The following is a 22,133-nucleotide window of genomic DNA, read 5'->3' as shown; positions in this document are numbered from 1 at the left end:
ATATCTGGGCTTCCATAACTCCCATGCACTGTTTTTGCCATTGACTTCAATGTTAAACGCATCATGGCCATTATGAAGACAGAGAATGTCCTAACCAAGTATTGACCATTGCATGTTATGTAGAAAGTACCAAATTTCAACTGATTTAATGTGACCTGAATTTTGATGAAGAAAAATTTGATTTTATAACAATATTCTAATAATGCGAATTCCCCAATTCATGGGGTTTTTGAGCTGGAAGGCCAACGTATATGAAAAGAAAAAAATTAATGATTGGAATAGTTAAAAAACTGGGCCATGAATCTACAAGCCATGACAGTTTAACATTATTGATGGAATTATGGAAATAAATCAACTTTTTCATGGTATTCTAATAAAAAGGCCTGGAGCTGTAGGAGCCGATGGGAGTGGCCCTTCTTGAATATTCCACTTTCTTTGCTTAGATCAAGTTTGCAATGTCCATGCTTCTCTCACAAATTAAATTGCCATTATCAGAGGGTGCGAGCGGTAAATGTGTGAAAATAAAAAACACTATGACTGATAATACTGTTAAGCTTCTTCCTTCTAGTTCGCGTGCAAGGACTACAGTTAACGGCATGGCTTCAGACAGCCATCTATGCAGGTCAATCCCTACTGTAAGAGTGTGTGTGTGTGTGTGTGCGTGTGTGTGTGTGTGTGTGTGTGTGTGTGTGTGTGTGTGTGTGTGTGTGTGTGTGTGTGTGTGTGTGTGTGTGTGTGTGTGTGTGGAAAGGAAATAGCAGTACTACTGGGTTACCTTAATGTTATCAAGACCAATGTTATGTTATGTTATCCAACCAATAGTAAGTAAATACATGATACACGAAGTAAATTAAAAGCCATATTAACATCAAAACAACACCAACCTACAGACGTAGGAAGTAAAATGGCATATCCATCAAATACCTGTATTAAGGAAATAAATGACAATGCACAGAAAACTCCAAGGTAATCGAATGGACTGAATATAGACTTGGAGTGTTGAGGTTTAACTGAGTACCAAACATGATGAAAATTACACCAACTTCCAAAACTACCACGTCTAAACCAGAGGTGGACAAAGTCAGACACAGGGTCCACATGTATGCCTTACATATGTATGCATAGCTTAGGTAGCATTTTAAAGTTTAATATATCAAATATATCAAATATATCAAATATAGATTATCAAATAAAACAACAAAAATGCTCAAGGGTGCCACAGTGGCACCCATCAAATTCTTAACCCGCACCCTTTAAACTACAGCCTACTTTTCAAACTACAGTCAAAACTAAACCAATTTTGCTAAACTACACCATCTAAAAAGTGGTTTCCAAACTAGGAGGTAAGGAGGTAATGCAGGGGGTGGAAGAGAGAAGGAACTTTGTATAATAAACAGGAAATCCCCAATTAAACATCTAAAACAATTCCAGGAATTGGTTAGTAACTCAATTCACTTGTATGGTTAATATACTGTACTGTATATATTAACTTTTCCTGTGAATTAAAATTAAAATTGAGCAACGACAACAAAAATGGCATTTGGAAAATATTGCTAGGTCCAAATTGAGGTCACAGAAGAAAACGTTTGGGAACCACTGGTCGAAACTATAGCCAAGCAACACCATCTAAACTCATCTTCTTAAACTAAACTGTCTCTAAACTATAGACACACTACTCCATCTAAACTTAACTCATCTTCTCCAACTGCACCGTCTAAACAAAAGCCAAACTACACCTTCTAAACTAGAATCCTCTTCAGGCCCTACAGGACTGGGCAGACGTCTGCTCACTTCTTCCTGCCAAACATCTTGCACATGCCCTTGTACTGCAACACGGTGGACAGGATGTCCCTGCCGATACTAGCGATGGGCAGGAAGACCTTCTCGATGAAGCCAGGCTTGGACTCCTTCACGCGCGTCTGCTCCGTCCTCAGCTGCTTTATTTCCTGGTTCATCATCTCCGCCTTGTCCTTGAAGCCTTTCTCGATCATCTGCCGCTGCTCCTCCAGCTTGCTGTTGAGCGCCCGCTGCAGTTCCTCCTGCTGCTGCCTCTTCTCCTCGGCGAACTTCTCCTCCATGCGCCTCACGCGCTCCTCCTGGCCCCGCTTCTCGTCCTCCAGGGCCTGCTGCAACTCCTGCCGACGCTGCTCCTCTGCACGGGCCCGCTGCTCCTGCACCGCAGCCTGCTCTCGCGCCTCTGCACGGGGTAGGGAGGGAGGTGGGAGGAGGGAGTTATGGTAGGATAGGAAGAGGGGGTAAAGGGTGGAAGGTTTTTTTTTTGTCAGGAATGGGGGAAATTAATTGATCAAGTCAAGGGGTGTTGTTGAGTTTCCAAGGTGTTCCATGGTGGTAAGGCAGCGGGTCCAATGTGGATATGAGGAGGTAAAACAATATGTGGGCAGACATTGTTTTTTGGGGGTTCAGGAGAAACCACATGCAGTGAGGGGGATTTAAGGGACAAGGGTTGAATTGCCCATAACGAACAAGATGTGTTGATGATGGTCCATGGTGGTGGAGAGAGTTACAATGGGGTATGGAGGGGGGGGAAGTGTTTTGAGTAGACATGTTTTTTGGGGGGGTCAGGAGAAACCATACGAGTGTTCATCAGTAGGACATAATGGACAAGCGGTATATTCGCACATAGCAGACAAGGGTTGAGTCGAGCAATGGGATGGGATGTTGAGATCCCATCAAAAGGTCCAAAGGGAGTTCATCAATGTTTTTTTTTTATTTTGGTGGGAGGAAAGAGAGGAAAGCGTTGTTGATGAGGTCCCATCCACAGTCATCCGGTCCGGACAAATAAAAGAAGAGAGAAGGTGACGTGAGAGAAGAGCTTGGAGAGATGGTAAAATGAATAAGGGTGTGTTTGAGTTCCCATATATGTATGTGAGCGTGTACAGTATATGTGTGTGTGTGTATATGGGTATGTGTGTACGTACGAGTACAGATGAGTGGATGGATGAGTATGGCTTTATCATTATTGACTCCCAGTCCCAGCATGCAGCATGCATTGAATCAATTCCCAGCACTATGTACAGTAGGCCAACTACTGATTACACTGCCCCCTCTCTGCTTGGAGTGGGAACCAGGGCGTTGTTACTTGCCAGACCCCCTGTCATTCTCCACGATTCCACTCCAAAACGTTGTTGGCAGTTACGTTAGTAGTTTAGTTATGTTATATTAGACTTAGTTGACACTTTTATCCAAAGCGACTTATAGTTATTTAAGTACAGGATATCGTTATAGTCCCTGGAACAGCGTGGGGTTAGGTGCCTTACTCAAGGGCACCTCAGCCATAGAGTGAGATAGGGAGTGGAAGGGTAGGATTTGAAATTGCAACCCTCTGATTTAAAGACCATCTCGGTAATCCCTAGCCCAGAGCTGCCTAGCTGATGTGTAATGCGATTTCATCACACATGTTGTATTCTATGCGCTGTGTTTACTGAAATGTTTAGCAGACACTTTCATTCAAAGCTTCTTACAATTTTTTAAAAAAATATAGTTTAATTCTGTATAATACTATAACTGCTCTGACGGTAAGTTACAGGTGGCCATTTTACCTGCATTCTTCTTCTCGGCGTCTGTGAGGTTCTTGTCAGCCATGAGGATGGAGTTGGCCTCAGCATTCTTCTCCTGCAGGAACACGTCCAGCATCTCCTCTCCCTGAGGGACACACACACACACACACACACCTTTACAAACTGTATATGTAATGTCCTAAGAGAATATTACCGTCATAAGTAATAGTAACACACACACACACACACACACACACACACACACACACACACACACACTGACCTTCATGCCCTTCTTGCGGTGTTGCCGGTACTTGGCCACCATGGTGTCTCGCTCGCGGCAGTAGACCTCATACCCTCCCGGCTTGGCATAGACGCCGCGCTCGATGTTGGCAGCGATGCCAGAGTGCAGCTCCAACAGAAGCTTCCGGCATTCCATCTCCGAGGCCTCCATGTTCTGGCTGATGAACTGCTCATACAGGTGGGTCACCTTTTCCTGAGGAGCGAGAGAGTGGCACAGGTGTCAAAAGCGAAAGTAAAAAAGTAACACCATTTCCCCCCAAATACAGGTAACTGATAAAAGTACAGTATCATAAAACTTGAGGAGAAAAAGGATGATTATTAACCCCGTACCTCCAGCGGCACGCTGTCATTGAAAAGTTAAGTACCATACAGTGGTACTACAATATTATGATAGAACACAGGCCCAACAATTTGGTCACTGCCATTCTGGTAACAGCAAATTTATAATGCCGTGTTAAACAGGTTAACCTACTCCTTCAATACGTGTCATATTTTAATGACTCACCGACAACTGTGCCATGTATTTGCCTCCCTCGTCCTTGAAGGAGCGCTTCAAGAACTCTTTCGTTGCCATTGTGGAGAGGCGATGGTGTTCTGACGAGAGCGTATCGAGATCCGTGGGGAACTGGTTCTTGAGCTGCTGCATGCCTAGCTCATACTGACGAAGGCCCTCCGTCATGGCCGACTGGTTCTCGATCTCCGCCATGGCAACCACAGCGTTCTCCAGACACGGAACGTCGCCACTGCTGATGGTGTCCAGGTAGATCTTCACAAGATGGCTGAGACCTATACGCCACACAGGACAGACAGGTACAGTATATTTATTTATTTATTTAATTGTTTGTCATTCACTCATTCATTTATTCATTCTTAATATCATATGATCTCTCCATCTACAGTATATCTCTCTATCTGTCTGTCTTGGAGAACACGTAGGTCCATACCAGAAGTCACAGGTCCATATGAAATCTATCTGTCTTCATCTCCTTCTCCATCCATCCATCCATCCATCCATCCATCTCTACTCGTGGCTGTGTCTGCCCTGCACTGCCTTGATCCTGCCCTCTGAGAACATGTAGCAGGTGAACAGTCATCTGTCTATTATCTCTACGTCTCTATTGTATCTCTCCATCTATGTCACCATCCATCTATGCATCCATTTATCCATTCATCTGTATCTACTCACGGCTGCCGGTGACTTTGTGTCCTCCCTGCACAGTCTTGGTCCTGCTCTCGGAGAACACGTAGGTGCAGAAGCGATCGGCCACTTGGCGGAAGTCGGGCTCGAGCTGAGACTCCGGCATGGAGTCCAGACACTTCATCTTGTCGGCTGAGGTCGGGAACGGGAACGTGAAGCACTTTCGGGTCGGGAAGAAGTTCCGGATACACTGCCGAGGGAGGTTGTAGGTCACGATCTTAGGAGACAGACCTGTGGACATGAACAAAGCAAAAAACGATTATTAACACCTGTGGACACAAACAGACAAACAACCAAACAAAATTAATCAGAGATGATCCTCATGAATCCTCAGTGGTGGAATGGTCTCCCAGAAGAAGCAAGAGTTCAGCCTTCAAGAAGCAAGTAATGGCTGGTCCGTGGAATTTCGCCTAATTTTTGCCATTTTTAGGAAAATGTGACCTGCAGTGTGACATCATTGGTGTGACATTTCTGTAAGATACAATAAAATGATTAATATTCTGTACAAACATAGCCCCAATGCTCTCTCTGCTATTGTTCCTTTAACCCCCACCCCACACACACACTACTACCCACCCGTATCCCCATCCCCACCCACATACGCCTATGCATCGTACAGGCAGACAACTGTGATTTCACTGCATGGTTTCACTGTATTACTTGTAATAATTGTGTGAATGTGACAAATTAATCTCCTGGTATCCTTATATCCTTGCATGATGCATGAAAAATAAGTAAGGATTGAGTAACACAATGCCTAAGCATGTCACACCACAGGACATTAAGTCACACCACAGGACATTAAGTCACACCACAGGATATTCACTGCATTGTGGCCATTTTAATCCTTTTGTATCCGCGACTGACCTCCGAGCTCATGCTAACTAGATAATGATATTGTGTTTAACCTTAATATGTGTTTTCACTCATACATTTTTTTTCCTTCCATAAGAGCAGTCACTCACGGGACACCATAAATTAACCTAAGCATTGTGTGACAGAAACATTGCAATATGTAGACATATTAAGAGGTTAATAGTCACCTTAAACTTCCACACCACTCTCCAATAACTGAGGTATAACTGGTTAAGACCCTTTAAGACCTTTGTAGTTGGCCTTGCAGCTGCCCGTTCACAAACCTGACTTACATGTCACCCCGCAGGACGTAATTTGTGTTACGAAATTGAACTTGTAGTTAATATTACTGTATTGAGTTTTTTTCACATTCATATTTTCAAATATAAGGTTAATATTTATGCAATCATGCCAAATGCTTTATAAATGATTCAAAATGTTGTTGGTTTATTTTATAGCTGTATATATTCCAGGTTGTATTAATGTTACAGTCACACCACAGGACATTTGACATATAAACCTTTCCATCAATCTGAACAAAAATGTTTCTTCTCATCTAAGACTAATATGAAACATGATGTACCACATCTTCTTTCATTTACATTTGTTTTCAAGAGGAAAAATATAAATTTTGTAGGTTTTTAACTAATGTTACGTAAAAACAGAGCTTCATGTCAACCACCCATGTGTGTTTGTACTCTACGTGCTAATGTACTTCAAAATACACAAATAAATAACTTGTTGTTTTGTACATTTCTTGTGCGCTTCATATCTGCTAGTGATGTTGGCTATGTTTGTGTCCTCGATTGTAAGTCACTTTCGTTAAAAAAAACGTCTGCCAAATGCAATGGGCTGCGTCTTCTCTCCCATCCTGTTCCTCATCACCATCGACTGGGTAATGCAACAAACAACAGCTGGCAGACCCCGTGGAATCCAATGGACAGCGTTCTCCTTTTTGGAAGACCTTGACTTCGCAGACGACCTTGCGATTATTTCACCCACACATAGCCACCTCCAAGCAAAGACCAACCTGCTAAACAACCATGCAAAGCAAACTGGTCTGTACATCAACTAAATGAAGACCCAGGTGATGTTAATCAACACTGCAGCAACACAGCCAATCAACATCGATGGAGAGGCACTAAAATGCGTTGAGGAATTCCCATACCTTGGAAGCATCATTAGCAGTGAAAGCGGGACACAAAAGGACTTCAAGACGCGCCTGACCAAAGCAAGAGGTGCCTTCAGCCAACTCCATAACATCTGGAAGTCCAAGCAGTACAGCCTCAGAACAAAAGTCAGACTCTACAACAGCAATGTCAAGGCTGTCCTGCTGTATGGGCTCAGAGTGCTGGAGAGTAACAAAATGAAGACATGCGAAATGTTGATGTCTTCCACAATAACTGCCTCTGTAAAATCTACAACATCCATTGGCCAAACACAATCTCAAATGAGGAACTTTACAAGAGGACAGGCAGCTCACATATGTCTCTTGAAATTCAGAAACGTAGACTACGATGGCTCGGCCATGTATTCAGAATGCCCAATGAAAGAACACCAAAAGTCGCCCTGAGATGGACCCCGGTCGGGAAAAGAAAGAGGGGAAGGCCAAAGAACACCTGGCGAAGGACCGTGATGACAGAGCTAAAGGGGATGGGGCTGTCCTGGGATGGAGCACAGGCCAAAGCACGAGACAGGGTTCAGTGGCAGTGTATGATTGCGGCCTTATGTCCCAGCCGGGACGAAGAGGATAAGTAAAAGTAAAGTAAATGCAATGTAATGTAATGTAATAAGAAAGCAACATGGCACTCTGCCCAATGCTAGATGCATGTGATGTGTGTTTGGCACCAAAAAAACAGACAAACAAACAGACAGACAGGGTCATTGTAATATCTGTCCCAACCCTTCACAAATTGCCCAACTGGTTATCTCAATTTGACCTCCTTTGCCTTAGCTATGTCTTCTATCTCAATTGAGCTTACCTGTTGCTTCTAAGGTACCGTTAGGAGAAGTAAACCAGAAACAATTAACCACACAACGGAATGACAATGAATAACTCAAATATATTATACACCTATCTCAGAGACAGGATTCAATCACAGATGGGCAACTTGTAAGAAATTACATTACATTACATTACACTGTTTATTGGGCCCTATTTCAGAATGTTTATTGACAGCTTGATTATTATTTAAAATAAAAAAACACACCTTTCTTGAGCTGCAGAGCAAAGTCCAGGTATTCGTCATCGCTGACGTCACGGCCATCGATCTTCCTCTCAAGAGTGAAGTCGCGAACGGCCCACAGGAAGCTCGGGAAGAATCGCACAAACTCACAGTCTTCTGAGATGTCTTCTCCGTCCTCGTCACGCCCGCCGCCTGCTGACTTCACACGAATCTGATCGGTCAGCTCCGTCACGTAGCTGTGATGCGATTGGCTGGCTGAGGAAAAAGGTGATTGACTGTAGTGTGTGCGTTTGTGCGATGGACTACACTCTATACATTTGTTTTGGATTATAGCGAATGTGTTTATGTGATGCTACACTGTATGCGTCTCTGTGATGTCATATACTGTAAAAGTGTGTGTGATGGACTGTACTTTATGTGACTGTTTGATGAACTAGTGTATTATTGGCTGGCTGAGGAAAAAAGGGGCCTGCCCTGCCCTGCCCATTAACCCATTGATACTGGATGTCTGGATGTTGCGTTGCACAACATTGACCCTGGCGCCTGGAGCTGCATGACGCAACATTCAGGTTCATAAGTTTTGAGATATTTTTTATTAAAAATGTTGGCATGTTAGAGCTCTAATTTTACTTTTTTCATCACCAGCCAAAATGGCTAGTTGATGGTAATGTTACCAGCCAAACACACAATCACTAATGGGTCAAAGTGGCTAGTGAGTTAGTCTTTTCTACCAGCCAAACTGAAATTTCACCAGCATTTGACCGGTTGGCTGGTATTAATTTAGAGCCCTGATTGTAATGCAAGATGAGTGTCTTAGCGTTTACAGGCAACTTATCTCATGTTTTTATGTGCTTCAGAGGCTGAGATATTTAGGTTTTTATAAGCAGAAAGTACCATTTCCCAAAAAGGGCTTAGGCATTTAGCACCCATGTCTGCTGGTGCTTCAGGCATCAATGGGTTAAGGCAGTGGTTCTTGATATTTTTTTTCTTAAAGCCCACCCTTGTCTGTGTCCGAGATGAGTCGCATGCCCCAAACCCAAATGTCTACGCATAATATATACAAAGCGGATTCCAAAAAAGTTGGGACACTTTGTATTTTGTAAATAAAATCAAAATGCTGGCATTTTCAAAACATCTAATATGTTAATAAGGTAGAGCATTATGTACAGACAACATATCAGTTGTTAAAGTCGAGCAGAATTATTGTTTTGAGGTAATTATGTGATCATTTAAAATTTCACCCTTGCAACAAATCCCAAAAAAGTTGGGACAGGGCCAATAAAATGCTTTTTATATTGGATAAGACTAAAAACAACACAAGGGACGAGACTGAACAGTTAAATACTTTGACTGATGGCATAATTTAATTCAAAAAATAGATATTTTGATGTACAAGACATGATTTCAGCAGCTCAACTGATATGTGTGCTCTTCAACTTGTTTACCTTTTTGTTATGCTTAATATGTGGCATATCCTGACTGCAAGAAAACAATTTTGTGACCTGTTTACTCTTATGATGGAACCACACTGTTGGAACATAGCAGATATTGAAATTTGACACCATTATGGGGCAATATCTAAAGGCGGTGCTCCAAAATATAATGCCTTGGTAGCTATGTTTGCTGTTTAAAGTCTGTATGTATCATTCAACATTCATTTTAATGCTCTACATGAGTAAGAAGACCCTAACCAAGTCACCTCTGCACCCCCTTACCATCATATATGCTGTCTTTCAGACTGACCACTAAATCAAGCTGAAGTATTAATTTTCTATATAACCTGGAGGGTGCATGACTCCATAATTTTCAAAAAGGATTAAATATTTTCCATTCTGTAATCAGAGGACAGTTTCACATGTCTCCTAGGTCCGTAGAATGAGCTTTTACGCACGCTACACTGTTTAATGTCTGCATCATGTGCATTAATCAAGTGTTGTGTTAATGGTCATTTTTTCGAGAGCTGTCATTGTTGGAGTGTCATAGTTTGCTTATTGACGACGAGTATGTAATGATCTCATAACTCATGCAATGATTACACAGAACTCTATATTACGGAAATATGCCTTATATGCCTGCAATTTTGATAATTCAATCTTTCTGTGTAATAGATAAGTAATTAATCCCTCAAAATCTTTGCTGCTGACTGCCACAGCCTCTATGTGATGGTATTTTATTTGTGCATTCATGTTGGCAGTCAATATAGTTCCTTTTAAAATATTCTTCCTAGTGTAATTTTTAGAATTATCCAACTATTACAACATGTTTTGGCCCTGTCCCAACTTTTTTGAGATTTGTTGCATGGGTCAAATTTTAAATGACCACATAATTACCTCAAAACAATAATTCTGCTCGGCTTTAACAACTGATATGTTGTCTGTACATAATGCTCTACCTTATTAACATATTAGATGTTTTGAAAATGCCAGCATTTTGATTTTATTCACAAAATACAAAGTGTCCCAACTTTTTTGGAATCCGCTTTGTACGCATACACACACTAAAAATAAAAGATTAATTACAATGACTCTTGTCTGAGACATTAATCAATACCTTAATTACATATAATTGGGACCAAATATGTTTTAATTTTGTTTTGATTTTGGCCTAACTATCATGTTCGAGAGCAGAATTTTGGTCACATCCTCAACTCAGAAAGTTTCTGGTGTCACCCCCAGAGGGAGCCAGCACGCCAGGTTCAGAACCGTTGTCTTATCCTGTTTAGACACGGTCACTGAATTATAAATTTGCTGTTACCAGAATGGCAATGACCAAGTTGTAGTGCATTACTTGACGGCCAATGTTATGCTATAGTAGTGTGGAGTATTATATTAGTTAACTTTTCAATGACTTGCAGCATTCTACTGGTGGAGCGGCGTGCATTATGGGGCTACGGTATCTATCTGAAGTGACTTGAGACTGAAGTGACTTCAGTGTGTGTGTGTGTGTGTGTGTGTGTGTGTGTGTGTGTGTGTGTGTGTGTGTGTGTGTGTGTGTGTGTGTGTGTGTGTGTGTGTGTGTGTGTGTGTGTGTGTGTGTGTGTGTGTGCGCGCGCTTGTGCATCATAAGAGGATACTGTAGTTTCTCCAGAGCCTGGTTGTCGATGGTGCCTCTGCTGTTGTAGACCAGGGTGCTACTGAGCAGCACACCCAGGCAGAAGATCCAGGCGTCATTCTTGGAGTCCCCCTGCACAACACAAAGAGGTCATATACACACTTCAGTTATATTACACACACAGCAATCACACACACACACACATACACTTCAGTTAGATCCAGGCGTCGGTCGTGGAGTCTCCATGCACACAAAGAGTTCATAGGCACATATCAGTTATACAACACAGGCACAACGCTGACATGCATGCACTTCTCAGTTAGCTCCAGGCGTAGTTCTTGGCGTTCCCCATATGTACATCTCACTTATATAACAGACAAATCAGTTACATCCAGGTCATTCTTGGAATCCCCCCTCCCATATGCGTGTTCATATGCTCAGTTCAGTTATATTACAGACACAGCAATCACACACACAATCTTTAATTAGCTCCAGGCATGCAAAACACAGGTCATAACCGAGTGAGCTCTGACGTTCCCCAATCATAGCATATACCTCTTGTCATAAATAAGCATATAAACAACATATTGTTGCATTGTGTGTTGTTCAGTGTTGTGCTCCGCATCCATTACATAATCCTTGTAATAATAAGTATATCAAATACATATTGTTGTACTGTGTGATGCTGCGAGTGCTTCGTCCTCACCTTGTCAACGTCCCCCAGTCCTTCAGTGTCCAGCAGCACCAGTGTGTGTCCTGAGGGAGAATTAATAGTAGGCTAGTTACGTAAATGCTCATGCTAACCAAAACACTACAGGTAGATATCATGCTAGCCAGTTAGACCTCACGCTAGTCAAAAAGGCAAAAGCAGAAATGCAACAATACAGAACAATGACTGTTGAGTAGTGTTTGCATAGTGATGTTCTGTTTGAATGTGTGTGTGTGTGTGTGTGTGTAATGAAATGAGTTGGTGGCAGACACAGATGGAGATCTTTGCTTAAAGGAAATAATCAATTATTGTGATTACAGTAGACTGTGACATTATTATTTACATTACACATGCAGGGCAGACACTGCTCCCTCGGAGCACCATTGGGGCCTGCCTCCTTGCACGAGTGAGGCATAAATGCAATTTTGTTATGCGCAGTGTACATTTGTGTGCTGTGTCACAATGACAATGGGAGTTGGAGTTTCCCAAGTGGGCTTTCACTTTCATTTCACTTGGTATAAATGTACTTCACTGATTCTTGAAAGTTTGGCAAAAACATGTCCCAGCAGTAAAATGCTAATTCTATTGACAATCAACTACATTTTCATGAACAAAATGAATCCAGGTAATGGCCAAGGGGTCTGTTACACAAATACACAGTTGTTTGAAATATTTAAGTGTAATTTTATTACTTTTCATGGCTATAAACCTGTCCACACCCTGTAAAAACGCCTGTCCCAAGGACTGGCATCATCATTTCAATTGACTTAAAATGTAAAAATCACTAACAGAATTGAACAATATCACCATGATGTGGAAGACCATATTAAAGTGGTTCTACAGATGTGCACATAGTGCATGTAAAACAATATTTACTATTATTTTCTGATTGCTCAAAATGTGTCCAGCATCTTGGTCACCACCGTCAGATTTTTTCTAAAAGACAATAAAATCAGGTATTCACAAGGTCATTTTCATTACTGAGGACCCCTTTTCCAACGTTTAGCTCTACTGCATACTTCACCATCACTGAAGCTCCTGTAAGTTTACTATTTTGTCCTCAATTTGTTAATTTGTTTGGACACTGGTACTGTCCAAACCATAAACTGTCAACACCGTCTGGGGTTTTAATAGTATTATATTACATTAATGTTAATTAATATATACTTTCTCAGAAAAGGTATGAAGCACCCAAGAAACAGAACGAAAATGAAATGGCTAATGTGAACAAACAATGCATAACATGTAAAAGAGTGTTTTTTTGTCTCACACCGTCAGATGTCACCACCGTCAGATTTTGTTCCGCTCATCATCCTGTTCCATATTTTACTAAATTGTGCTGGTTAATGAAACATTACTAGGCATGTTAATAATAATTGTGATCCAAAATGATACTCTAGCCACCACTGAGGTGCATTTGGAGGTTTTTTTGTCAGAAAACCTGACGGTGGTGACATCTGTTGAGTTCACCAAAAAACACATGTTTTACGTGTTTTTGACATGTTTTAGGAATATGCATACAATAAATATCTACAGTTATGTTGAATTGTTAAAGTAATTCACTTTAATACAGTAAACATATGTTTTTACTTCTAATTCTGTCTGCCGCTGTTGACAAAACAAGAAAGAGCCCATTTTATGAAAAATGTTAAACATGGGGAGCTTGGGCAATACATTCACTGCACAGCCAAGACCTACATCTATGATAATACACCTCTATATTTTGGATTTGAACAACTTAAAACCTGTTTTTGCCACATTTTCAAGAACCAGTGACCTACTTCCTAGAGAATCTAACTAATGAAGAAAAAACACATGCACAAACATACTGTGCACACACAAAAAATAAAGTGTTTTTGCAAGATGCCATTGATTTGAGAGGGCTATTTATTTTGCTAAATGTAATTATTAGGCCACTTTCACCACCCTCAGATTACTGTCACCACCGTCAGTTCTTAAGTCACCACCGTAAGAAGGAGTTTTGGACATTTTAAATGAATGTGCTTACAACATTTTCCTTAGGAGTTGTTGAATTATCAAAGTAATAGCCAATTTAAGCCTATATGAATATTTTTGAAATTACAAAAAAATGTTTGTTCTATTTAGGCGTTAAGTAAGCATCGTATGATGGTACATATTTTAAAATTAGAACACATGAAACAGTATTAAAATAGAACAAAAGTGAATTTTCAACATTTAAAGGCATATGTGTGAACCAAAAAATACACATAATCACTTAAAAACTCCAGATACATATGCAACCAAATCAATACAATTTTAATTACTTTTAATTGTGTCTGACGGTGTTGACAAAAAAACAAGGTATGATCAGAGAAAAGCCTGATTTCTGAAAAAAATACAAAATGGGGAGATTGGCCTTGTGCATTTCTGAAAAGCCAAGACCTTAGTCTACAAGGATATACCATATCATTTTGTAATTCACTTAGTTTTTTTCTGTCAACATTACAACCTGTTTTAGCCACTTTCTCAAGAATCAGTGACTTGTATATACTTACTTTTCAGTAGATGTGAAGATGCATTAGTAACTTATGATGCTAGATGCAAGTTACACAGTGCAGTTATGCAACCCCAATGTGAGATGGGAACACGCGTTGTTACCATAGTAACAAGAGCCAACAAGAGGAAATGGAACTATACTCAAGATTCTAGACTGTACAACTGGTACTCACATCCACTTTAGTAGAGTAGAGTAGAGAAACTTTATTGATCCCCAGGGGGAAATTCAGGTGTCAAGTCGCTACATAAATACGTACAAACACAGACACAGACACAGAGGCACAGACACAGACACTTTAGTAGAAATATGGAGTTTTACAAAAAAAAATAAAAGTGGTGAAAGAAGAACCACATTGTGCTTGCTTCATGTTTTCTTCTACAGATTTTATTTTATTTGCAGAAGGTTTAAGCACCCAGAGGCAGAACCAGTGTGTTCGTGCTTTTCACTTTCACTTTCATAATGTGCGTGAGTCATGGGTGGGAATTCCCCACTGTGCCCAGCATTCATGCAATTCTCCCTTCAGGGCCAATTCACACACACTGTACTCAATGTATAGTGCGTACACAATGTACTTTCCTACTTCCTTCTGTGAGTAGTTTTTGTTTTGACCTTTTTTCCCTTCCAGCTAGGCTTGCTGTTTAATGCTTGTGTGCATGAAGAGTTGTGTGAGAGGCTTGACCTGTCCAAATGTCTGTATGATGTGTTTGTGTGCTATGTGTTTGACCTGTTTTTGCATTGTTGTATCATATGTATTATGTGCAAGCAAAGGATGAATTACTGCACGGGCCTACAGGGTCAGGGGCCCAAGAGCCGATCGCCCCCCCGAAGCCCCAGCCTTTGTACTACAAACGCCATTGCTACTTCATTATTGGTCTATATTCATGTTGTCATTGCACTTTTAACTACAGTATTTTCACATTTCACATACAGTCGAACTCCTAACAAAAAAGGCTCTCTAACATCTCTGGTAAACACCCAAACCTTTGAAACCTTGTGAATAGTGTTTCTAAACGGGGGCGCTACAGCCCCCAGGGAGCCCTAGGGGGCATTGAGAAGGATACAGCTGAGTGGGGGCGGGGCTTAGTTCCCATTGAGGGGCATTGTCTATCTTATTTTTCAATACTAAGGGGACAGCAGATGGACAGTAACTGTAATAACCCATTTAGCCTAAGCCCTTTTTGGGCAAAGGTGCCCTCTCCCTATTAAAACCTAAATATCTCCGCCTCCGAAGCGATAAAAACATGAAATAAGTTGCCTTTTTAAAGTTAGAACCTTCATTTTGCACTAGAATGTGTTCATTTTAGCTCTATGTCTGTATGATGTGTTTGTGTGCTATGTGTTTGACCTGTTTTTTGCATTGTTGTATCATATGTATTATGTGCAAGCAAAGGATGAATTACTGCACGTGCCTACAGGGTCAGGGGCCCATGAAATAAGTTGCCTAGTTAGAACCTTCATTTTGCACTAGATTGTTAGCCTGATAAACCAGACTAAATGCGGATGTCTAATTTAGTCTGGCCTCGATCCATAATACATCCGAAGATTGTTGATGAGAACAACCTTCCCTCAAAACCCTGCCCACTTTGATTCAAAACACATCTTTGTGTTGTAATTGGTTTGCCAGATTCTTGGCATTCTGGCTTCATTGAATCATTATGCGAGGCCAGACCCACCCGTAGACAAAACATTTTGCCGTCCAGCGGGTGGCGCTGGTTCACCAGGCTACTAGAATGTGTTCATTTTAGCTCTAACATACCCACAATTTTAATAAAACAGCTCAAATCTCAAGATCCTTAATGCAGCGTATATGTCGCTAAAGGACACAATGGGTTAATTATATTCTCGCACAAGCCATCTTTTTACTCTTGTTACTCTTGATAATAATGAGCCTTGTGTATGGTCACTGTGTTTTAAATAAACTAAATAAATTAAATGTAACTGCCACACGTCTCCCTTGGGGCACCATTTAAGGCTGCTCCCTCACACACGGGTGAGGCATGATTGCAATTTCATTGTGTGCAGTGAGCCCTGTGTGCTGAAGAGTGCTGTGTCACAATGAAAATGGGAGTTTCCCAGGTGGGATTTCAAATGTGTGTGAGCAGCGACATGTGGGAATTTCCTGGGTGGTCTGAGAGGAATGCATGATGTCATTCGCTCTCCCTGGACAAAGTGTACATGAATTTCCAACACACACGCGCACACAAAAAGCACAGACACGCGCACAGACAGATACACACACACACACACACACACACACTCACGCGCGCACGTGCACCACACACACACACAAACACACCCACACCCTCTCCTCCCAGAGCGCAGACTTAAGACGGCAACACAAGCAGTTGCCATAGTGACAAGAGCCAACAATAGGAACTGGAACTCCGGTGACATTCTAGAACACTTGTAGCCTAGTAAGCGGTGGTTACCACTCCCTGCCCTCAGCCTTGTCATACAAAGGAGAGTACTTTTTTTCTAGCCTCTGTCTGCAAAGCACTTTGATACAAATCAACAAGTACACAGGTACCTTTCGTACGTACGTACACATTACCCATACCTTTGAGCTGATAAGCAAATGACATTGCCTGTCCAGTTCTATTTGTGGTAGAGCAATCCATATGTTTGTGCTAGACAGAAGTGATTAGTTAGAGCAACAAAGTACACTACACACCTACCTGTATCGTGAAGTGTAGTGTGTGTGTGTGTGTGTGTGTTGGCTCACCTGGTTTGGAGGGATGTTGGACACACCACATCCAGATTCCTTTGGTCTTGGACTCGATGGTGCTGCCCAGAGCAAAGCCTGCGACACACACACACACACACACACACACACACACACACACACACACACACACACACACACACACACACACACACACACACACACACACACCTTGGACTCAATGGTACACAAAGAAAAGCACAGCTGTTTTCTCATTAATTATTGCTACAATTGTTACATTACACTTAGCTTTCACACTTAGCAAGGCCACTTCGGTAAGGGATTCGAACCTGCACACTTCTGATTCCAAGACCGAATGGTAAACAAATGGTAAATGGACAGCTTTTATATAGCGCCTTTACACTCGTTGGAGCACTCAAGCCTTTTTACATTGTATGCCTCATATATTTACCCATTCACACACACTGGTGGTAGGGGCAGCCACGCAGGTTACCACCCTGCCACCAGGAGCAACTTGGGGTTAAGTATTTTGCTCAAGGACACATCGATGGTATCAGTCAGAGCGAGGCTTGAACCTGCAACCTTCTGGTTGCCGAATGGCTCCTGTACTAGCTGAGCCAACAACGCCTCACCATCGACTCCCTATCCATTAGCCACAGCTGCCTTCACCCAACTGCCATTTTCATCATCATCATCATCATCATCATCATCATCATCATCGTCGTCGTTAGTAGTAGTACTACTGGTAGCAGTAGTATAGTGTAATAATATAAGCATTCTTTCGCAGATAGTATGCATGTATGTATGTGGGTGGGAGACGTGACGCCTTGTTTTTTCGTAACATTGGTTAAAAACTGTCAAAACTTATTTTTCCTTTAAAAAACAAATGTCAATGAAAGAAGATGTGATACATTATGTTTCATATTAGTCTTAGATGAGAAGAAACATTTTTGTTAAGATTTATGTAAAGGTTTATATGTCAAATATCCTGCGGTGTGACTGTAACATTAATGAAACCTGGAATATAATATATATATAAATTAACCAACAATATTTTGAATAATGTATGAAGCATTTGGCATGATTGCATTAATATTAACTTTATATTAAGATTATGTGAATGTGAAAAAAACTCGAGACAGTAATATTAACTACAAGTTCAATTTCTTAACACTAATTGCATCCTGTGGGGTGACATGTATGTCAATGTTTGTGAATGGGCAGCTGCAAGGCCAACTACAAGGGTCTTAAAGACTGGCTCCTAACCAGTCAGTACCTCAGTTATTGGAGAGTGCTGTGGAATATGACTGTGACTATTAACCTCTTAATATGTCTTCATATTGCAATGTTTCTGTCACGCAATGCTTAGGTTCATTTTATGTTGTCCTGTAGTGTGACTGCTCTTATAGAAGGAAAAACGTTTTTTTTATAAACAAAAACACATATTAAGATTAAACACAAAATCATTATCAAGTTAGCATGAGCTCAGATGTCAGTCATGTATACAAAAGGATTAAAATGGCCATAATGCAGTGAATTTCCTGTGGTGCGACTTCATTTTCCTGCGGTGTGACATGCCTATGCAATGTGTTGATGCAAGACACATTTTCTCAAAAATGGCAAAAATTAGGCGAAATTCCACGGACCACTAAGGCTTCTCATGGTTAATTTCAATTCAAGAATGACCCATATTATGGATGTTATTGCCCCTGTAAAAATCAAAACAGTGGGACCTCAAAAAGCACCTTGGAGAATGAATCCCACAGTTAAATTGCTAAAGCAAGAATGCAGGAGGGCTGAAAGACAGTGGCGTAAATTCAGACTTGAGGTCCACTACCAAATCTATAAACACACACTCTCAAAATACAACCAAGAAATTTCTAAAGCTAGACAATCTTTTTTCTCTGACATAATTAACAGAAATATTAATAATGCACGCGTCCTGTTTGGCACTGTGGAAAAGCTAGCAAGGTCCCCAAATAAAATGCCCTCTGAGTTCCTCTCAGTCAGCAAATGCAATGAGTTTGCATCCTTTTTCAAAGGAAAGATTGAAAAAATATGTACAAACATACTCACACATGTGCAACCGACCCAAGATTCGGACCAACTTGCTACGGTGAAGTTAAATCCTAACCTCATGAAAAACTTTCATTTAGTTGATGTGGACATTCTTAATAGAACGGTACAAAGTCTTAGCTCCTCTACATCTGACTTAGATATTCTACCAACAGCCTTCTTCAAATCCATCTTACATCTAATATCACCAGATGTACTTCAGATCAGATCATCAACACCTCACTACAAACAGGCATATTCCCAGGCTGTCTGAAAGAAGCAGTTGTGAAACCCTTACTGAAAAAGAACAACCTGGATGCACTGGTACTAAACAACTATAGGCCCATATCCAAATTGTTTTTAACCAATTAACTGCCTTTATAATGTCTAATAGCTACCTTGATCAGTTTCAATCAGGTTACCGTGCCTACCACAGCACTGAAACAGCTCTTAGAGTTAAAGTTATGAATGACATAAGATTGAATTCTGATGCTGGCAAAACATCCGTCTTGGTGCTACTAGACTTAAGTGCCGCTTTCGACAGAGTTGATCATGCCATAATGCATGCCATAGACACTGGGTTGGCTTTACAGGCATAGTGATCAACTGGTTAAAATCATATTTACAACAAAGAAGTTTTTTTGTCGCCATTGGAAGACATACCTTATCACCGATGTCTCTAAATTGTGGGGTCCCCCAGGGCTCCATTCTGGGACCACTACTGTTCAATCTGTATATGTTGCCACTGGGACACATTATCGAGAATAACTCTCTCTCTCTAAGTAATTATATTTGGGAAAGAGAGGAGAGACAAAAGATTGCTACTATCCTTGAAACGAAGGGACTGAAAGCAAGGGAACCAGTTAAAAATCTTGGTTCCTCATTGACAGTGACCTAAACTTCAACGGTTCCATGAAAGCTATTACTAAATCTGCATTTTATCACATAAAAATGTCTCTAAATTCAGGGACCTTATGTCTAAACATGATCCGGAGAAGCTAATACATGCCTTCATTTCTAGGAAGGTTACTGTAACAGTCTTTTTACTGACCTCCCCAAAAAGACCATTAAACAGCTTCAACTTGTACAAAATGCAGCAGCAAGGGTTCTTACAAAAACAAGGAAGTTCGACCACATTACTCCAATTTTAAGATCGCTGCATTGCCTCCCAGTAAGCTTCAGAATTGATTTTAAGGCTACTTGTGTTTAAATCATTAAATGGAATGGGACCCACATATCTACTGGATATGTTTCAGCTGTATGCACCAACCAGGTCAATAAGGTCAACGGAGAAGAATTTGCTGGTGATTCCAGAAGTCAAAACAAAGTGAGGAGAGGCAGCCTTTGGAACCAGCTCGCAGATGATGTATGCACCCACTATTGATAACTTTAAATCTAGACTCAAGACAAAGCTGTTCTCAGATGCTTTCCCCTAGCTTAAATTACATATCATTCTTTTTTTATTATTATTATCATTTTTATGTTTGTTTATTTTTTTTAATGTATTTTATTATTATTTTTACCTTATGTTTTATCTTAATGTTTTAAATGTTTTTTGACTCTAATTTATTTCCTTCTTTCTTCCCTGTTTCCTTTCATTTACATTTGTTAACTTTGTGAAGCACATTGAGTTGCACCTGTGTATGATTCAAGATTCAAGATTCAAGATTTTTATTTGTCACGTGCTTCCTTGTGCAAGCACAATTGGCAGTGAAATGGGGATTGCAACTGCTCTGTGCTGTGTTGGATGGTAAAAAAATAAAAATAATAAAATAAAATAAAATAAAAAATAATTAAAAATAGTTATTGTCTTAATTCAAAAAGCGGATGGCTTGAGGGAAAAAACTCTTACGCAGTCTCTCTGTTCTACATCTTATGGAACGTAGTCGTTTCCCTGAGGGCAGCCTTTCGAATATGGAGTGACTAGGATGGAATGTGTCTTTCATAATCCTTTGTGCTCGTGTCGTTGCCCTTCTTGCATATATATCTTGCAGCCCTGGAAGGATGGCGCCAGTGATTTTTTCTGCAGCATGCACTACTCTGTGCAGGGCTATCTTGTCCTGAGCTGTGCAGTTGCCTAACCACGTTGTAATGCTTCCTGTATTTACTGACTCAATTGTGGCAGAATAGAAGGACTTCTGCATGTCTGATGGAATTCTAAACTTCCTTAGCCTCCTGAGGTGGTACAGACGCTGCCTGGCCTTTTTCACTACGGTGGTGATGTGAGGTGACCAAGACAGATCTTCAGAAATGTTGACGCCTAGATACTTGAAACAGCTCACTCTTTCCACAGGGGTACCAAAGATTTCCAGTTGAGCATAGTTCTGATCTTTTCCTCTTCTGTAGTCCACCACAAGTTCTTTGGTTTTGGTGACGTTGAGCTCTAAACTGTTCTCTGCACACCAGGATGACAACATCTCAACCTCATTTAGGTAGGCTGTTTCATCGTTGTTGGAGATGAGTCCTACCACCACTGTGTCGTCTGCAAATTTCACAATGGAATTGGAGCTGTGGATAGCTGAGCAGTCATGAGTATAAAGAGAGTACAACAGAGGGCTGAGAACGCAACCTTGCGGCCAGCCGATGTTGAGGGAGATTATGATAGAGGAGCAGTTGCCAATCTTCCCTGCCTGAGGTCTGTTTGACAAGAAGTTGAGTATCCATGCACATAGAGAATGGCAAAGTCCAATGTTTTTCAGCTTGGATACTAGTTTTGAGGGCACGATGGTATTAAATGCTGAGCTGTAGTCAATGAATATTGCATAGTTGCCCTGTCCTTTATCCAGGTGAAATAAGCTATATACTGTAAATAAACTTGCCTTGCCTTGCCTACTTTTTCCCCAATTTTTTCAGGAATTGGAAAACTTTTTTTTTTTGGCGTTACGCCCTTAAACGTCAACCTCCCATGTATGTATGTATGTATGTATTATTCCACAAACAATAAGTAATGTTATAAAATTGTCTATTTGTGCATTCATGGCTATTATTATATAGCGCTTCATTCCACAGAGAAGGTGTTCTAGAACTACCGGTGTCTGTATCCATAGCTACAGCATT

General features: G+C 40.9%; 1 protein-coding gene across 1 annotated transcript in view; it reads right to left on the bottom strand.

Moving 5' to 3' along the window:
- Positions 1–1,546: 1,546 nt before the first annotated feature.
- The window catches only part of LOC134454732 (guanylate-binding protein 1-like), a 21,989-nt gene continuing 1,402 nt past the window's right edge, over positions 1,547–22,133 (bottom strand). The window contains exons 3-11 of the mRNA XM_063205889.1: positions 17,061–17,138; positions 11,818–11,867; positions 11,134–11,243; positions 8,085–8,296; positions 5,008–5,250; positions 4,327–4,607; positions 3,802–4,014; positions 3,561–3,663; positions 1,547–2,197 (exon numbers count right to left, since the gene is read on the bottom strand). Of these exons, the coding sequence (XP_063061959.1) occupies positions 1,788–2,197; positions 3,561–3,663; positions 3,802–4,014; positions 4,327–4,607; positions 5,008–5,250; positions 8,085–8,296; positions 11,134–11,243; positions 11,818–11,867; positions 17,061–17,138 (1,700 nt within the window). The 3' untranslated portion in view covers positions 1,547–1,787. The remainder of the gene's footprint in view (positions 2,198–3,560; positions 3,664–3,801; positions 4,015–4,326; positions 4,608–5,007; positions 5,251–8,084; positions 8,297–11,133; positions 11,244–11,817; positions 11,868–17,060; positions 17,139–22,133) is intronic.

This window comes from Engraulis encrasicolus, chromosome 1, assembly GCF_034702125.1.
Source record: "Engraulis encrasicolus isolate BLACKSEA-1 chromosome 1, IST_EnEncr_1.0, whole genome shotgun sequence".
Classification (NCBI taxonomy): Eukaryota; Metazoa; Chordata; class Actinopteri; order Clupeiformes; family Engraulidae; genus Engraulis; species Engraulis encrasicolus.
The sequence above is the reverse complement of the archived record's forward strand: the minus strand, read 5'-3'. Positions and strand labels throughout refer to the sequence as shown.